Source organism: Melanostigma gelatinosum, assembly GCF_949748355.1.
Source record: "Melanostigma gelatinosum genome assembly, chromosome: 16".
Lineage (NCBI taxonomy): Eukaryota > Metazoa > Chordata > Actinopteri > Perciformes > Zoarcidae > Melanostigma > Melanostigma gelatinosum.
In genome coordinates this window covers 10,530,841-10,548,649 of record NC_136649.1, presented here as the reverse complement: position 1 = coordinate 10,548,649, position 17,809 = coordinate 10,530,841, and the positions used below count along the sequence as shown (strand labels likewise).

Genomic DNA, 17,809 nt, shown 5'->3' with positions numbered 1-17,809 from the left:
TAAACTAATTACAACTACCAACAGTCATGCCTTCAATGACCTTAATGTATTGTCATATAATGTCAAATAACGACAAATAAAGGCTAAACTACCGCGGAATCCGCTCCGAAATGCTGGCAGCTGCCACATGATGCTAGTGGCAGCTGCCACATACAGTGGCAATCACTTCCTGTTGCAAGCTCAGCTGCCACGGAAAGTCGTGGCAGCTGAGCTTGCAACAGGAAGTGCCTGTACTAGCTGCCGCTGCCACGATTTGAGCTTGCCCTTTCTCTAGATGGGGGCGCGGAAATGTTAGCGACCTATGCAGAGTCATTTAAAGGGACAGTACACCGATAATCAGGCAGTCAGAGAGGTATAGAGCAATGTATTTTGATGATAGGTAATATACTTACATGTACATACAACTTTAGGATCATAACGCTACGTTTTTACATATTGGGGCTGTTGCTATGTATGTTACCGCTATAGATCCTCTTTGAATTGGATATATACGGTCTATACTATTCTGCTTGTGATGTAGCAGCAAGTTTGTTTGATGCAACTTGTTTACATGATTGTAGAAACAAAAACAAAAAAAAGTATTATTTGTGAATTTGTATTATTGACTGACTTTTGCTTATAATTGGCCAATATAAGCTATGACTAAAACAAAAAGGCATGTTGATTAGAATATTTGCAGAATTGTTTTGGGCCACATTTAAATGTAGAAATACTTTTTTTTTAACCATCACTGGTGTTAAAAAGTGCACCAACAACGGCTACAGGCTTCTCCCACTCCAGCACTAGACCCACCACAAGCTCAGGTATGGGAACTGGTTACCAAGACCTTGTGTTAAAGTTATTTCCTGATGTACAGTATGTAGCGTAAAATACAGCATTATCCATCATACCAAACACCACTTTATTGCAGTTCATCTGTGTGGATCTGTTAAATACACTTTCCATGGACTGTAAGCTGCTGGTCAGCCTGGGTCTTCAAATGGCATAGTGAGGAAAGATCTACAGTAGTTTGTCTTTGGTAAAGTCCAAACCAAACACAGTAAATATGCACCATGCATATATAATATGATATAAGACATGTCAATGTATTTTAAGCTGTCCTTTTCTTTTTAAAACACATACAATTAAACAGCATACACAATTTAAAAAAAACAAACTTTATTCTTTCATAAAAAGGCAGTTCAAATGTCTGGTGTAAAAATAATGTAAATCTGGACACATTCAATAAAAACATTCCACATGATCAACGATCACTTCCTCACAAAAAGTATAAAAAACTACAAATCCCTTGAGGGGTTAATATTGACAAAGAAGCAGCCAGCCTCAGAGACACAGCAAGGCCTCTGCTCTTTCCAGGGACTTTCAACGGACCTGTTAAAGACAGAGAAGATTTTAACCTCAGCAGCAGGATTCAAAGGCCAACACTTGCATGCAGTCTCTTTTCAACTGACCATAAAAGCCCGGTAAACTGGAGATGAATGTGTCAACTGCACCTACACAGTTTTCTGACAACCTAAGAAGAGAAACAGAAATGAGATCTCGGACACACCAGGGACTTCATGTACAGTAAATAACACATGCAAAACTAACTTTATACTACAAAAGCATCATGCAACTCAAGCTGAAAGGTTTTGTCCACCAATGGGAAGTTAACGCTTTGAGTGCAACTACTAATTTTCATAAATCTACAGTCTACAGAAATTATCAAGATGGAAATTGGTAAGTATTGAGTGAAATGAATGGACCATTATTGGTTTTATTTGAGCAAGAGTTGCATCACAACCATTTCTGATTGTTTTGTACGGCTTATTTTGCTCGGAAATAACTACAGATAGCATAATTTTGTACTTCAATGTTTTGGATATGTTTTGGATGACTTTCATTACTTGATGTTTTGCACAGAAAACAAAATAAAACAAGAACTCTAACAAATGAGTGTTGGGGTTAGTTTTACCTTCTTGCGGCGATCTTTAGGCTTTTAGAATCCTCTCCTCTGCGATTTTTTTCTTTTATAAAAACCAGCCAGCATGACTTTGCATCAAAGTCAAGTAAGATCCCTGCAAGCTTGATTTGAAATACTGTTGAAATTCAGTTACTTCAAGTGGCTGAAGATACATTGCTCTCTTGAGAGCTTGAATAGATACACTAACGGAAGGTTAATGACAATCCACGTTCAAGCACTACATCATTCTCAATTCAAACATGTATTTGGCAGCACATTACCTCAAGGAATGATGAGCTTTATTTATTATTTGTTTCCGAAGGCGACATTACAAGTGTCATTTAGATAAGTTTTGAAAACAGACTAAGAGGATAAGCTCATGTCATAACACTGCTTTTGTTTTTTTTGCCAGGCTAACGTGTATACATACAGCTTATTCAGCGTTGTTGAGAAACCACTGAGGACCACTTTCACAAACGGAAGGCATTCCTTTGGTACAACAAAGGCAAAATACCATGTTTAGTTTGATTAAAAAGAAACTAGAAACTTTATTGAAACACGCACTGCAGAAAAACATTTGGGGATATATTTAGTATCCTATTTAGCCAAAGGTACACAGGCATTATGCATTTTGGAGACGGTACGGCTTAAAGCATACACAGTTGTCCTAAGGTTATGTACAAAATATTGAGTTGGCTGCTGCCTTCCTCTCACACAGTAAGGATTGTTAATCCTTCAAGCTTTACAAGAATAAGTCGATCAGCGTTGATTTCGCAAGTAATAGTCCGGACAGATCACAATAAATCAATTGTAAAGTGGGGCAAAAATAGAAGCATTTTTCTTGGCCAAATGGATTTCAATAGTATTTTAGGATATCACCCTATCACTTCACACAGATTTGTATTGTAGTATGAACAAATATGAGAAGACTTTTTGCAAACGGCTCAGGGCTGTATTGAGTTTGTGACTAACTCCGTTATAGTGAAGTTCCATTGAGGCATTGTGAAGTATTTTTGTCCAGTCATGAAGGACTTTTAGAATGCAGCCTACGTGAGAAGAATTTATCGCCAGTCACATTTTGTTCAGATGCAATTAACTTAAATGATAAATCATTAAAATGTTACTCTTGTTTCTTGGTTAGGGTTATGTCACTAGGACCTGTCAACTACGCAACTGAAACAAACATTAAATGGAAACAGGTAAACAACGAAAAAACCCATCTTCATGGTTCTCCTCTGGCACTCTATGATACATCCAACAAAATGTCTACCGAGTTTAAAAAATAAACCATAAAAAAGGGGAACAAACGAGAGGGAAATTACTTTTGAAAAGTTCAGTGAGTTACAATCGGAGACAGTTGCCATAGCAACTCTCTACCAGTAGCCGTTCAGTATCTTCCGTAGGGATGCTCTCTATACGTTCCCTTCGACTGCCTGGGAGCGGCGGTCTTGCCTCCAGACCCGGAGCTGGACCATGAGTTGTCCCACTCATCCTGAGCTACAGAGACAGAAAGGAGAAACACAGGAACAAGTCATTAGTTAGACAGGAGGTCCAATCAGTGCTCCACAAGTGTCCTCAGTGTGTGTGTGTGTTACAAATTATTGTCTTACCATAGGGCTCATATGGGGTTTCCTGGGCCTCGCCGTGTCCATAGTCATAATATTCAGTGTCCCTGTGGGCAGTAAAAAAAAAGTGTAAGTATAGTACTCCTCCAATTTACAGTAAGATTCAGCAGGCAGGTCATTTTGACTTACGCAGGTGCAGGTTGCTGGTTGTAATAATTGTCATATCCCTCATAGGCAGGCTCTGCATACTGCTCTTCATAGGAAGGCTAAAATGACAACAAATTCATTTACACAATGTCAAGCGTGTCACAACTATTGCAACCAAAGGACAGATCACCACAGTCTAGCAAGAGACAAGTCGTGTGAAATGAAGAAACCAGGACGTAAGCCACTTACATAGTCCTCGTAGCCATCAGATTTGGACTGTGCCGCTGAGGGAGGACCCTGGTGGGACATGGCTGCAGAGGGGAGCATCCTTGGAGCCCCTGCTGCAGGTGGTCTAGAGCGGGGAGCCGAGCCTCCTCTATTCGGAGCAGACGGTGGTCCACCCCTACCTGATGGTGCACCCCTATGACCGTTGCCACGACCTAATCCGCCCCCCCGGGGGCCGCCACCCCGCATTGCTCCTCGGGGAGCCCCGCGTGGCATCCCTCGCCCCCTGTGGACAGTTAATCACATTTTACAACCTGGTTAACAGAAAATGTATCCTTAAAACTAGCAGTAATTTCACTGGTTAAAAATAATAATTATTGTTATAGTCATGAAATCAGGCTCCTACCGTGGTCCTCCAGCACCAGGTGGTCCACCCCTGCCCCGGCCGAGGTGACCACCTCGGCCCCTGGGACAATCCTGGGATCCATTCAGGAAGTTAGGATCCATGTACTCGTGCTCTCCTGGCTCCTACAGACGAGACCAAAACAAGTCAGTTTGCTTTTAATTTCCATGGGACCGCCTGGGGACGCCAGTGCAAAAGCAGTTCTACTTTCCTCAAACATGCAGTCATCATTTACTTATATTGTACTTCACTACAGTATTATTGTCTAATGCAGGGATTCCCAAAGTGTGGTGCGCGCACCCCTGCCTCTAGGGGGTGCACGAGGGGGAAAATGTAATGGCGGTCTAATGGTGCAGCCCTGTGTCCTAAAAATGACGGCCCCCAAAACTAAAATGCATTCTCAATTACGTTTAACCATAAACGTATTTTCTCCCTGATTACGTTTGTGTTTGATGTATTACAAATACGTTTCTCATCAACATAGCTCTGTTGCATTTTTTTTACGGTGGGGGATTGGGGGTGCGTGGCCTAAAACGTTTGGGAACTGCTGGTCTAATGCGATATAGGGGACCAAAAGAGGACTTCAAGAGTTTTCTTAACCGAAAACGGATTCAAAATAATATCAATTACATAACAGCGATAGTTTGTAAATGCAACCTTGTGCATATGTACTCAAACAAATGAATCAACTGCAGGCTATGACAACATGTGATGTGCTGCATATTGAATAATGCGGGGTTATTTTTCCATATTTAATGATACGTGGGATTTTTGGGGTAATGTATACCTTTAAAAAACTAAAAGTTTAATTCAAAGAGCTGTCAAGATGAACTGGAATGCCAATGTTCAGCACTAAAAGTTTCTGTAAAACATTCCCCAGGGCACATACCGGGATAAGGAACTTCTTGACCTCCTCCATAGCATGAGCCATGCGCATATAGGCTTCTGGTATGGGTGCCATCACCTCAATGAACACATGCAGCTCCATGGACAGGTGAGCGTATTTGGCCTCACCGCCCTTCCTCAACTCTTCCTCCTGAAAACAAACATATGAAACATAAATTATGATTAACGTACAAACCAATAATACCGGTTATCCTTTGAATAGTGCAGCTAGGAAAATGTTTCAACAAATACCTTATTCTTGTCTCTCATGGAACCTTTCCCCAGAACTGAAATCTTTGCACCAGTCTCTTCCTGGAGTCTCTTGATTGTGCTGCCCTGTGGTCCCAGAAGCTTACCAACAAAGTTCACCTGTCGGGAATGGTCCAATTTAATTGCAGCCTTGAATTATATTATGTTACCAGCAACAAAGAGACAGATTATATACACAGCAGGTAGTACAGCCCAGTCTTAAATAAAATCAGGTCACGGCCAACTCCAGTTGCATCAGTCGTTACTCGAAATCTGCATTATTAGAAGACTGCAAAAATGATCATGCAGAAAAACAAAGATCACACACAGAGCGCATGACTTGATTAATACTGGGACAGCCCAGTTGGAAGAAGAGGGTGCCTTTAATCAGATGCAGGATTCAATTTTTTTTTTTCATCCACAGCAGTGGATGGAGCATTAAATGAGAACGCATGAATTAAACGCTTACCCTGGGATACTGCTTGGTAGGAATGAGTACCCGCTCTTTCAGTTTGAGATTCTTGGTGGCGAACAGGTCCAGGTAAGTTTCCTTCTCTGGCTCTTTCTTGGTCTCACCTTTCCCAATCCTCTCAATCTCTGCACGCGAGATGGGAAAAAATGTTTTTAAGCATGTATAATTCACAGGTTCAATGACCAACTCGCGATAAATGCCAAAAACATGATGCATAGCAATGATATTTAGTGCCAATTAAAGTGCTTTTGTCCATTACATGAGCCGTAATATATTAAGCGCCGTGCAAAAATGAGTCGACGGTATGAACGATCAACATATTATTTCATTCACAAAAACATGTATGACGTTAGCCTTTTTGAGGAAAGATTATTTCCATTAAAATAAAAAAAATATTTTCAACCAAGACAGTTTGACCCACATCGCTAACAACCACGTGTTCATAACGCCATTGTTCAGGCCTGCACCGGCCGCTTGTTTAAGCAAAAAAGATGGTAGGCCTCGCGCCATACTGCAGTTCTAGCGTTTGTCTGTATTCGCCTCTACACGGTGGCGGTCACATTTACCTGCAGAAATAAGCTTCATTGCGTGCGTGAACGACTGGTCCAAGCTGTCTTTTTCGGCCTGGAGCTCCGGGAGGTATTTAGAGTCTTCCATTTTGATTTTCCTTTGTGGGCTAGACTGCACGGCGGAACCAAAATTCAACGCTTGTCTCGTAGCAATACACTACTCCGACCAGATTAAAGAGCGATGCCCTGCTACGTTCGTTCGACACCGGAGACCCGGTAGAAACACGTTGCACAATAAGTGGTCGAGTTGCAGGACGACCACGGTTTCTTTCCTTTGCACGTCGCGCGGCTCTCTTCAATAGACAAAGGCGCAATGGCGCAGCTGCATTTCAGTGCAGTGGGAGGAGGAAGATGCGCGAGAGGAGGTGATGACGTCACCGCCAGAGCGCACCACGGTAATCGGGAGGGAAAGGCAGCAGGGGGCGTGGTCTCATTGAACCGGTTGAATGGTGATTGAAACCTATTGTCCAACGTCCTCTCGCTGATCATGGTTCTTATGAAACATAGAAGGTAAATCTTCCATCGATGCTGGATACTGACAACTGTTTTTTTTAATCAAAGTTCATTGATGTTACTGTGTCCTATATTGCACATTTGGCTCAGAAATGTGTATTTCAGTTTAAACTTATTTGTAGTACCCTATTTATTATTAATATTTTGCATATTCCACCATTGGTCAATCCGCATGGAATTTGGCAAGGATTACTTACTGCAATTAAAATACTACTGCGACAGCTTCTATGTTCTTACAACTGTAAGTAATGCTATAATAGAATCCCAGCTGGTTTCAGCACGTTTACACCTGATTCCACTTGTGCAGTGCATTGTACATATTTGGTCGATGACAATAGAGACTAGTTGAACTGGAAAACAGTATGCAGCTTTCTTTTAGCCACATAAATCACAAATATCATAAATACTGCAGTTTACACTTCCCTTTACTCTATTTATCCAGAAGAGCTTTCAGAAACTGCCTGGGATTATTATGTCAATACTAATGAATAAAAAAGTAATCTTCTATCTATAAAGTGTTGTTTAAAATCTCCCTGCACAGAGTTTACTGTGATCATGCTCGTCAGGTCTTGCTGTTCTCTTCTGGCTGCATATAAGGTAAAAACTCTGAGACACATTGGCCAGAGAGGTGAGTATACAATCAGTACGCTATAATGAATTCATTTCAGTTAAAACATGTTTGTTCCACTTTGTGCTACACAATGTACTACAAAATCTCCTGCTATTTTTCGATGTAGACTCATTGTAAGCATTCTTCCTTTAGCAGTTTCTAATATGCTGCTGTGGTGAAATCAAAGTTGGTGAGTTATGTTTTTTTGTGCTATGTATTTCTGAAGTTGGAGCTGCTGTTTACTGCTTTGTGACTAAACTAAATATTCAAAAGCAAGATTTTATTTTAAAGTACCACTTTCCATTTAATCAATCCCACAGCAGAAAAATAAAAAAATGTTGATTTATTTGCGATTAAGGCATCGACACAATTCATGTCAAATTTATGACAAATAAAAATTTGCAAAAGCATTTCAAGTAAAACTGGGTGAACAAAATGTGTTAAAACATTGCATTGTTCTCAATTTGTTTTTCTTTTCAATAGTGACTTTAAGTAAAGACTCATAATATTTCCATGGTTTTGTGATTTCTGAAATGATACAATTTACAAGATATCAGTGTCGTATCACTAATCTGTAATCTATCAGCAAACAGAAATGTTGGCAAATGCTGCTGTTCGTAAACGGTTCACCGTACAAATAGAAAAACATTTTACAAGTCAAGAATCAGTGCCTTCGATAAAAGGCCACTTAAATTGGCAGAGTAGATATTCCAGTTTCATTGAACCAGGAGTGCGGTCTGCCTCTGGAGGTATCGTCAGATATCAATGATGGCAAATATCTCAGATTTTTCCTTATCGTGGATCTGCATTGCAGAGTATGTGATGGCTTTCACCTCAGTTCCCTGGATTTACAAGAGAGGACATAACACAAACACAGCATATATCTTTTATTATGTATTGTACACAATTCTCCTGTAAGTGCTAATGATAAAAAAACATAGCCCTCTGTACTTGTATTCCATCATTTTATTATATTTATTTATATATTCTACAGTAACATCTTCAAGCAAGCTTCACTGAATTACCTGTGGATGCTTTGCCAGAGAGAATTCTTCACCCCAACTTTAATAAATAAAACAAAGATGACCGTGTGAGAGAGCAGCGTAAAAGAGATAAATGAAATAGAAAAGTAAGACTAGATCGATGAAGAAGAGTGTGTTTAGGAGAGAGAGGTCAGCTGCAGTACTCCGAGGTTCAACATCTGAGGTTCCTTCCAAACCGACATTCAACAGCAGAAAAATACCAGTTTGTCCTGATACTGTCATTTGTCTGACTTTACTGCACTTATGTGCCTGCTTTGCCCCTTTGTAAACCACCCCTCCTGTAGGCCTTTGTGTTGTTGTCTCGAAGCTTCCTGAGTTCAAAGGAGAACCTGGATTTATCATCACTCAAGGAGCAGATTATCCTGGTAGATGTCTTCACAGAAGCTGATAAATAAGGTCATTGTATCAGTGTAGTCATGCAGGTAATCTTCCATGAAGATCTCTCAGGGTCTATTTTGGCTTCAGGGGACCATATTTTAGAGCTTTTGCCAGTGTGAGGGAATGTGGGAGTGATCGGAGTTCCCCAGTTGCATGCAAGTAGATGCCTTATTATATGCTTAAATACTGGTCTGCTAACAGCTGTTATGAGGAGCTGGCATTTCCCAGGGGAGGGATATACACTCCAACCAGTATTATAGCAGTAAGTTCACGAGGGGAGTAGAATGGTTTAGCTTCCAGGTCAGGGAAGCACTTCTTAGCTATAGCGGTCTCATCACTGCACCATCTGTGGTCAATGTGGAAACATAATCCTCCACCTGTGCTTTTCTGACTGAGAGTGAGGGTGTGATCTGCTCTACAGACAGACCCAGTAGAACTGTGATGTACATTTGTAAGAAATATACCAGGAAGTGATCCTCTGTGTCTCCCTCGAGTGTGTAGCCTCCTATTCACTTGTTGCGGTTATTTGATTGATTATCGTTTGCGGGTCTGCCCGCAAGATTTCCTCCCCGAAATGCATGATAGAGGTGAGCTTCTAACAAATATAAGGTTGTTTTGATCAAAAAGTTATCTGCGTGGAGTTGCAGGGAATGAGTTATTAAGTAAAGACAACAATGGAAACTTACCCAATGGAGCGGATCTTGAAGTGCATTCTGTCTATGTGCAAAACTTTGATCTCCTAGTGCAGATTCAACAAATTATTGTGTCAGGAGAATAACAGTAAAATAAATAATAAACAAGATATTAACATAGTACATTCTATGTAAATTATGCACAGCAGTGTGCATACTGTGGCACATGTGGGTCACTTCCTGATAGAACAGACCAGGGCACAGGTTGAACTATGGTAGTTCCTGCTGCGATCTCACTATACCTCCCCTAGATGTTTTAATAAACTACATACAAAACATGCCTAGCACAATATAACTGATCCAACATACTCACCCTGGGAACGAAGAAGAGTTCAGCACTAAACTTGTACAACCAGTCATCTAGGAAGTGGAAAAGAAGAGATTCCATGTCGTCACCTTGTGAGAAGGGAACAGGATATGCATGAGGTTTAGTTCTGGTGATCTAGAAGCAGCATGACTGATCGAGGTATAGAAAAGGTTGATCGAGGCTCGTGTTGAACGGACGGCGACAAAGTGCTCTCACCCTCTGATTCCACGTCAACAGTATCAATCGGTTCCACTGTCTCTGTGTCCGTCATGTAGCCAAACATGCCCATGGCACACTGCTCGAAGGCTTCCTCCAGAGTGTTTCCCCAAGAGTGAATTCTTTGAAGAGAGATCAGCAAATATAACAGCGACCGAAACAGAGAAACATGAGATTTCACCAAGATATCAAAACACACTCACTGCACGTCCGCTGTATGATCCAGGTCTGCAATAGTAAAACACAACGTGACATAATGAGGCAGGGCGTGCTGTTATGACAATAACAGCTTCAAAGATATGACAATATGACAATACTCGTTTCAAAGAATATTTATGCACAATTTAGACAAACAGTTTAGTTTAATTAGAGCATGAACATAACGTTAGCTACAGCTAGCTGACGATGGAGACTGTAAACAAAGTTTTAACAGTGTTCACTAGTACAGTAATAAACAAGCTAAGCTAGCTACATATTTTTAATCATAACATCAGACTTACATTCATATTTCTTGTTGATTTTCGGGTATTTTGACTTAGTCACTTTCTGTGCCTCTGTAAGGTCCAGCTCACGGTCGTCCATTATGACTGTACGTTCATTCAACGCTTTAAAAGATGACCAAAACAAATGTCACCATGTCGGTGTGTCACAACCATTCACAACCGTGAGGCTACATGCGTCGGAGGAGGGATGTTCCGGATGGAAGACGTGTGTTTGCTGTGACGACTTCCTGTCGGTGTTTGCTGAACGCTGATTGGTCGATCCTGTTCCATCGAGTTGGCGCCATTGCAAGCCTTCGTTTTGTCTACTGAGTGCTCTCTCCCAACATATTTCTCTACTCTTCGTCAGTGGTAGTGGTTCAACCACGACACAATGGCTGATAAAGACGGTAAGGGTGTTCACGTTTCACTGAATTAGCTGATTGTACGTGTGTGTTGTCCAGAATGACACGAACTATCAGTCAGGATGAACCCGGTGTTGGCGCGCCAGCCAGCATCACCTTTCATTGTTGTAGACCAGCCAGCTAGCTGGTAGCTAACGTCAGCAGCTAGCAGGCTGGCTAAGCAGAGGTTTTTTATGTACGAGTGTAGCTTAGCACATGGAGGGACTTGTGGCTTAGGGCTGATAATGATTTTGTACTCTTATAGCCAACTATAGAAGCATGACATTATATAATCAGCCAAATAAACCTCAGTGCTGTTCATTTAACAAGGGAAAGACTTTTATGAGTGAGGTATAACTTTTATGTCTCTCCAATATTCAGCCCAGGCAAGTTAGATGCAGCATGACCTAACTTTATGTTATTGGTAAATGTTCCTTTTGCAGCTGCATTTGATGATGCTGTGGAGGAAAGGGTGATCAATGAGGAGTACAAGATCTGGAAGAAGAACACTCCTTTCCTCTATGACCTGGTCATGACTCACGCGTTGGAGTGGCCCAGCCTCACTGCCCAGTGGCTGCCAGATGTCACTAGGTGAGAGGGGATCTGCTGACATACACCAAAGCGTGACATAAGAGGGACCATGTCGGGGTTTTTATTTTTTTTAAATTAATGAACATATGACTAATTATTTTACTTCATCCCTCTTCACAGACCAGAGGGGAAGGACTACAGCGTACACAGGCTGGTTTTAGGAACACACACTTCTGATGAGCAGAATCACCTTGTAATCGCTAGCGTTCAGCTCCCCAATGATGATGCCCAGTTTGATGCGTCCCACTATGACAGCGAGAAAGGAGGTGAGGGATAATGTTGTGTTAAAAAACTAGATCAATCAATGTGTTGTGTCTGGCTGCTTATTGGACAAAATGGCTTGATGGGTAAACTTTGTTTTCAAAAGCTAATGACATGTAAAATCATGTCCACTGCCAAGCCACGTAGATTAAACAAATTACCCACATTGGGTTAGATATTTCAATATCAACATGATCCTCATCAAATTGTCTGAAACAAGTTCTTGTATTTGGATATTGTGGCTCACAGTTCTTCTTGATGAATGAATGCATTTAAATCTCGCTGAAATCTTTAATGCTTCAGAAAATATAGCTACGTATTTTTGTTTTAGATTACATTTTAGTTAATAAAATAAACCAGACTTGCATAGAATTTACCCTTTTTTCTTTCTTTTTTTAAGTGCTCTGTAGAACAGAATTTTATTCGACACCTGCTCATTTGCATCAAACAGCCAATGCAACGTTGTATATTTCAGAGTTTGGGGGCTTTGGATCCGTCAGTGGAAAGATAGAGATTGAGATCAAGATCAACCATGAGGGGGAAGTGAACAGAGCCCGCTACATGCCTCAGAATCCTTGCATCATTGCCACCAAGACCCCCACCAGTGACGTGCTGGTATTTGATTACACAAAGCACCCCTCCAAGCCTGGTAGGATTACAGTCAAAAACTCCATGTGTTCTTTTCTGCACATTTTTCTGCACATTAAAACATAATTTCTTCATATTGAAGACCCTTCTGGAGAATGCACCCCAGACCTGCGGTTGCGGGGCCACCAGAAGGAGGGCTATGGCCTCTCCTGGAACCCGAACCTCAGCGGCTGCCTCCTCAGTGCTTCTGATGACCACGTAAGCAACCTGGAAGTGTTAAGTGTAGTATTCCCGTTTTCACTAGAATCTTGTGTTTTCTTGTGGCTCATGTTAGGTTCATTTGTAATAACTCGTAACTATTTCAACATCCAAAAAACTTGTTTGTTACTGCTTTATATAACTAGTCTTTTGCCGTTGTTGCAAAGCATTTCCTTACTTTGTTTTAATTTTTTTGTAAATTGTTGTTAAAACATTTTCTGAACCATCTCTGCCGTTTTACAGACAATCTGCCTGTGGGACATCAGCACAGTGCCCAAGGAGGGAAAGATAGTAGATGCCAAGACCATCTTCACAGGCCACACAGCTGTGGTGGAGGATGTTTCCTGGCACCTGCTCCACGAGTCGCTCTTTGGGTCTGTGGCGGATGACATGAGACTCATGATGTGAGCAGCTCTTTAGTTGGTAACAAAATTAACTAACTGCGACGACTCGCGGGAAACAAAAGTCGTCGTTCAGTTTCAATCTCCTTGTGAACAGTGGTGCTTTTGTCTGCTTTGGCACAGCTGGGACACGCGGTCCAACAACACCTCCAAGCCCAGCCATGCAGTGGACGCCCACACTGCTGAAGTCAACTGCTTGTCCTTCAACCCCTACAGTGAGTTCATCCTGGCCTCTGGCTCTGCAGATAAGGTGGGTCCACTCTCTCTCTGTTTCGCTGTAACATAGCGTGCTGCTGTCCAGTGAAGTCTGTTCTCATTTGTTATGAGTTGAAGCTGGAGCTACTTTTTCTTTTTTAGACTGTGGCTCTTTGGGACCTGAGGAATTTGAAACTGAAGCTGCACTCGTTTGAGTCTCACAAGGACGAGATCTTCCAGGTAAGAAGTGGCCCTCTGCTCAGGTCAATTCACCTGAAGGAGTTTGTTGCAGATCTGGGGTTATGTCGGGCTTTAGATGTTGGCAAACAGCGCTACAACTAAAAACTGGTAATGGGTGTGTTTCTCTCAGACGTTGCTACGTTGTGTCTTCTGATGGCCACTCAGAGGTGACCTGGCAGATGCTTTTATAGTATTCTGTTGATTGTTTGGTGCATGTGATGCAAGACACATTTTTGTGTGACCGGACAATGAAGCTTTTATCTTATGGACAATGGTAGAAACACAAGACTCTAGTCATCAAATCAGGCTTACGGAGCTTTAAAGGTCGTCATTTTGTGTGATGTGGCACATTTGCCTTTTTAAGCCGACATGCCACCTCTGCACCTAGCTTCTGTTTGTACGATATCAAGCACGTTACAGAGGAATAGTTTTGGTCTTGTTGATTGTGGCTTTCTATTGATAATATGTGTATGGAGCTCTTTGTCACAGAAATGTAACATCTGGCCCATCTCTACTCAACAGGTTCAGTGGTCTCCTCATAACGAAACCATCCTGGCCTCCAGCGGCACCGACAGGAGGCTCAACGTCTGGGACCTCAGTAAGATCGGAGAGGAACAGTCGCCCGAGGATGCTGAGGACGGCCCTCCTGAGCTGCTGGTCGGTTGTGACAAAAACAGCTGCTGTGTGTATGTATTAATCCAGTTTAAAGTGCGGTGGTGATCCCTCCTGCTCTGCTCCTCTCTAGTTCATCCACGGCGGACACACAGCGAAGATCTCCGACTTCTCTTGGAACCCCAACGAGCCTTGGGTCATCTGCTCTGTATCAGAGGACAACATCATGGAAGTCTGGCAAATGGTAAGAGCTTCGTTTGTCCCCATATTGGGAACTTCAGCGGTTTCGTGAAATGATGTGGAACAATGAATATCAGACACATGCATGGGGTAGAATTTCAAAGTGCGTTTATTAACATTGAATAGCAGTTGCAGTGAATCAACTTCTGAATTGTTTCTTCAGGCTGAAAACATCTACAACGACGAGGACCCAGAAGGTGCTGCAGATGCAGAGGTCCAGGCATGAGTTCAGTCTCCACATCTCTTCATTTGACCTGCTGTTGAAAACTGATTTTTTCTTTTCTTTTTTTTTTTTTGAAGAACATTTAAAGAATAAAATGCTGCGTTATCATCTTGTTGTGATGTATTTAAAGTAAGTCTCCATTGACCAGATTTTTAGATCTTTTTTTTCCCCCCAGTACTCAACTCTTTACAGATGTGTTTCACATTCAGGTTTGCTTTTTGATGGCTTTATTTTTTTCATCCTGTTTAGTTCGTTAAATTTCTACAAAGATCCATTTGTATTAAAGTTGTACATACTGTTCTTGTATTTGCTTGATATTCATATTATGACTTCCAGATTCTGTGTGTCACTTTTATATGTGCTGGTTTTGTTTTTCTGTGCTGCATCTGTCTCTTGTGTACTTAAGTAAATTCATAATAAAATGTTTACAGTAAATCGCTTTGCTTTGCTTCTTGGCGCAGCATGCCAGATGTTACGTTTTAGGTAGTTCAAGAGTAAATTCTGTAGAAGTGAAAAGTTTAATTTATGCAGAATTTTATAATTCTTTGTAGAATTTCTTTATGAAATGTAAGTTCTATGCCATGGTATAATGTAGATCAGCATAAGTATCCACTGCAAACAGAATATTAAGGATCCTCCTCTTCAGTGGTTTCACGGGGTTCATCACTGCCTCTATAAAACAAGCCACATGTTAGTCTGTTTTTATCCTGTTGCCCACAATTCAAAGTAAGTCCAACCGTAGAAGGTTCAGATTCAACGTACATCAGAAATGTCAGCTCTTTCAATATGCTGTCATTACGATCCTCCAAATTTTTCTTAGATTTTCTTTGAACCTCAAACTCCACTTCTAGTTCTCTCAGAATCTCTTTTAGTTTCTCCACAGTCTCCTGCAAAGTAGAGAAGCATCTCAGTTGGTCTAGTTTTACCAAGCATCCTCTATATATTTCATGTTCTACCCTGACTTCAGTCACCTTCTGCTGTGTGACGCTCTGCCCCCTCTCCTTCTCCATCAGGGTGACCCTCTGCTCCAGACAGGCTCTCTGCACCTCCAGTCTCTGCATGGCCTCTCTGAGGGGCCCCAGGCTGGCCCTCAGGTCCATGGCCTGCTCCCTGCTTTTCCTCAAGGACTCCTCCCCGACCTGCCTTCTCTTTAGCAGGGCCATGAGCCGAGGCTCGTACCAGCACTCCAGGGCCTTCACGCTGCCGCTGAGCCGCCGCTGCAGTCTGACAGAAGCCTGCCGGCACTGGCTGACGTCACTCGTGGCCCTGGGCCTGCGGGGCTTGGAGGCCTGGTCCCTCAGGGTGTTTAGCTGGTCCTGCTGGGCCTCCTGGAGCTGGGACAACTCCTGGGTCAGACTTTGGATGTGGGCCTTGAGCTCCTATGGATGGATGTGAAATTGATTTGAAAGAAAAGACATAATGCAACTGGTATACTGTAATTGAGCAAAGCTACAGTTGTTATGAACAACATACAACCTATTTGAACGAACATCTTACAAACATGAATCAACTTGTTATTCTCTTCATACATTTTAATATGTATGCAATTTAAAAAATATTTTAGATGGTCAATTTAAGTGTGCTTTATCTTTTCAGTTTCTCCATAAATTCATGACTTAACGTTTTGTAACATAATTCCTTTGTTTCTTAAAATCATGCTGACTTTCTCTCATTGGTATTTACAGCAGTTTTTAATGTATAAGTTTGCAAACTATTAATTACATTGTATTGTTTTATATATGTATATATACAGTATATATACACACACATTTCCCCCATACTTCTACACAGTATGTAATGATTCCTGCTGCCTTACATTAAGCATTGACTCCTTACATTGCTCACTGCCGTTTGTTGCACACATTGACTGTTTCATGCAATTTTTTTGTTTAGTATTTCCTGCAAAACCATTTGACTGACACATTTAGATAAAATGATGTACACGCAGGAGATGATATGATAGAGATGATATCTTAAACTGTAGAACAAACCATCTTCTGTCATAACCTGCCACAGTAAGTCAATCCTCCAGGTATCATCCATCCAGTGGTGCCTACCTGTGTAACAGCAGACTGAGCCACCTCATACTCTTGTTCAGCCAGCGTCACCTGGCTCTGGATGCAGTCTCTGGCTGTAGCAAACAGTTTCCTCTTCACCTCCTTCACATCCTCATAAACGGCGACATAATCCAGTTGAGCCAGCGTGAGCAGCCTCTGAGTCTCCACCAGCTTCCCCCTCAGGTGCCCCACGACTCGCAGAATGGGTTCCTGCAGAGAGAGGAGCTCCTGTATCAGCTCGTTCCTCCGCGTCTCCAAATGCGACACTTGCTGGATGCAGTGGTCGAAAAGCTGCCCCAAGTGGTCCATGACCGCCTGGTCCCTTTGCGGTACGGGATGTGGTGTACACTCATCCAGGGGAGTGATCGTCTCTGTTTCAGAGTCAGTGTGGCGGCTGCCTGTGGAATCCTCAACAAGTTCCCTGTGTGACTCAGTAGATGTCATGGTTTTCCCAATTTCTGTTAATGTTTGATTGTCCATGACCTTCAAAGAGACAAGCTGGAAGAGAGAACAGCCATTAACCAAATGACCCACAGCAATAACTGATGATTGGATAAAAAACCAACAACAACTCTAAGCTGCTCATTCTTTTTAGGCTGTCTTGCATAACAAAGAAATGTAATGTAAATTGAATGATGATGACATTTCTGATTAGGCAAAGATGCCACACAAGGGAACCTTAAAAACCTTCATTGTCAAAATCTTAAACTGATCAGTAACAATTGTTATTAACTTGTGGCTCTACTTACTTTGTTTGCAGAGGACAGTCCAGACAGCTATGAAAACAGCTTGCTGTTGACTTTGAGGACAGCTCTGCGCTGTGTTTTTCTCCAGCAAAACAGAGGCATACTTTCTGCTTATTAATATCACTGAAGGCACAGGGGGGAAACTCTATCTAAGACTCTCTCATACCCCCACAGGGGATCACAAACTGTGTCAGTGCAGAGCGGCCTACATACTCTGGATGCATCAGCTAACACATGTCTGGACCAGCCTGAGTGCCAGAGAGAGCTATATATGTATACAGCTGTTTTTAATGTGCAT

At 41.9% G+C, this 17,809-nt stretch overlaps 4 protein-coding genes across 8 annotated transcripts; 1 reads left to right on the top strand and 3 right to left on the bottom strand.

The window, feature by feature from the left end:
* Positions 1-1,136: 1,136 nt before the first annotated feature.
* On the bottom strand, positions 1,137-6,789 carry khdrbs1a (KH domain containing, RNA binding, signal transduction associated 1a). 4 transcript variants are annotated; one of them, XR_013772715.1, is made up of 11 exons: positions 6,455-6,789; positions 5,886-6,013; positions 5,420-5,536; positions 5,172-5,318; positions 4,286-4,407; positions 3,904-4,165; positions 3,697-3,773; positions 3,553-3,614; positions 3,265-3,439; positions 1,452-2,431; positions 1,137-1,371 (listed from the first exon to the last, which is right to left on the bottom strand). XR_013772715.1 is itself a non-coding variant. In XM_079287074.1 (9 exons), the coding sequence occupies exons 1-9, from the start codon at positions 6,543-6,545 to the stop codon at positions 3,330-3,332; spliced, it is 1,116 nt and encodes a 371-aa protein (XP_079143200.1). In that variant the 5' UTR covers positions 6,546-6,789; the 3' UTR covers positions 1,137-3,329. The 4 variants fall into 4 exon arrangements, 1 of the variants encoding a protein (XP_079143200.1); XR_013772716.1 differs by having other exon boundaries at positions 1,452-1,513; XR_013772714.1 differs by having other exon boundaries at positions 1,452-3,439.
* A 1,134-nt stretch (positions 6,790-7,923) lies between these two features.
* On the bottom strand, positions 7,924-10,889 carry zbtb8os (zinc finger and BTB domain containing 8 opposite strand). 2 transcript variants are annotated; one of them, XM_079286378.1, is made up of 7 exons: positions 10,717-10,889; positions 10,420-10,444; positions 10,217-10,338; positions 10,007-10,089; positions 9,688-9,740; positions 8,606-8,642; positions 7,924-8,422 (listed from the first exon to the last, which is right to left on the bottom strand). In XM_079286378.1, exons 1-7 carry the CDS (start codon positions 10,796-10,798, stop codon positions 8,336-8,338), a joined length of 489 nt encoding a protein of 162 aa, XP_079142504.1. In that variant the 5' UTR covers positions 10,799-10,889; the 3' UTR covers positions 7,924-8,335. The 2 variants fall into 2 exon arrangements, with proteins under 2 accessions (XP_079142504.1, XP_079142505.1); XM_079286379.1 differs by lacking the exons at positions 8,606-8,642; positions 9,688-9,740.
* An 80-nt stretch (positions 10,890-10,969) lies between these two features.
* LOC306790225 (histone-binding protein RBBP4) lies at positions 10,970-15,143 on the top strand. Its single transcript, XM_079286377.1, has 11 exons — positions 10,970-11,105; positions 11,543-11,690; positions 11,811-11,956; positions 12,427-12,600; positions 12,682-12,797; positions 13,041-13,201; positions 13,322-13,448; positions 13,556-13,633; positions 14,156-14,290; positions 14,379-14,489; positions 14,649-15,143. Exons 1-11 carry the CDS (start codon positions 11,090-11,092, stop codon positions 14,709-14,711), a joined length of 1,275 nt encoding a protein of 424 aa, XP_079142503.1. The 5' UTR covers positions 10,970-11,089; the 3' UTR covers positions 14,712-15,143.
* A 122-nt stretch (positions 15,144-15,265) lies between these two features.
* LOC306790012 (syncoilin-like) lies at positions 15,266-17,209 on the bottom strand (the record flags this gene model as incomplete). Its single annotated transcript, XM_079286117.1, has 4 exons — positions 15,266-15,380; positions 15,471-15,595; positions 15,680-16,087; positions 16,766-17,209. The coding sequence occupies 4 exons, from the start codon at positions 17,207-17,209 to the stop codon at positions 15,335-15,337; spliced, it is 1,023 nt and encodes a 340-aa protein (XP_079142243.1). The 3' UTR covers positions 15,266-15,334.
* Positions 17,210-17,809: the final 600 nt, after the last annotated feature.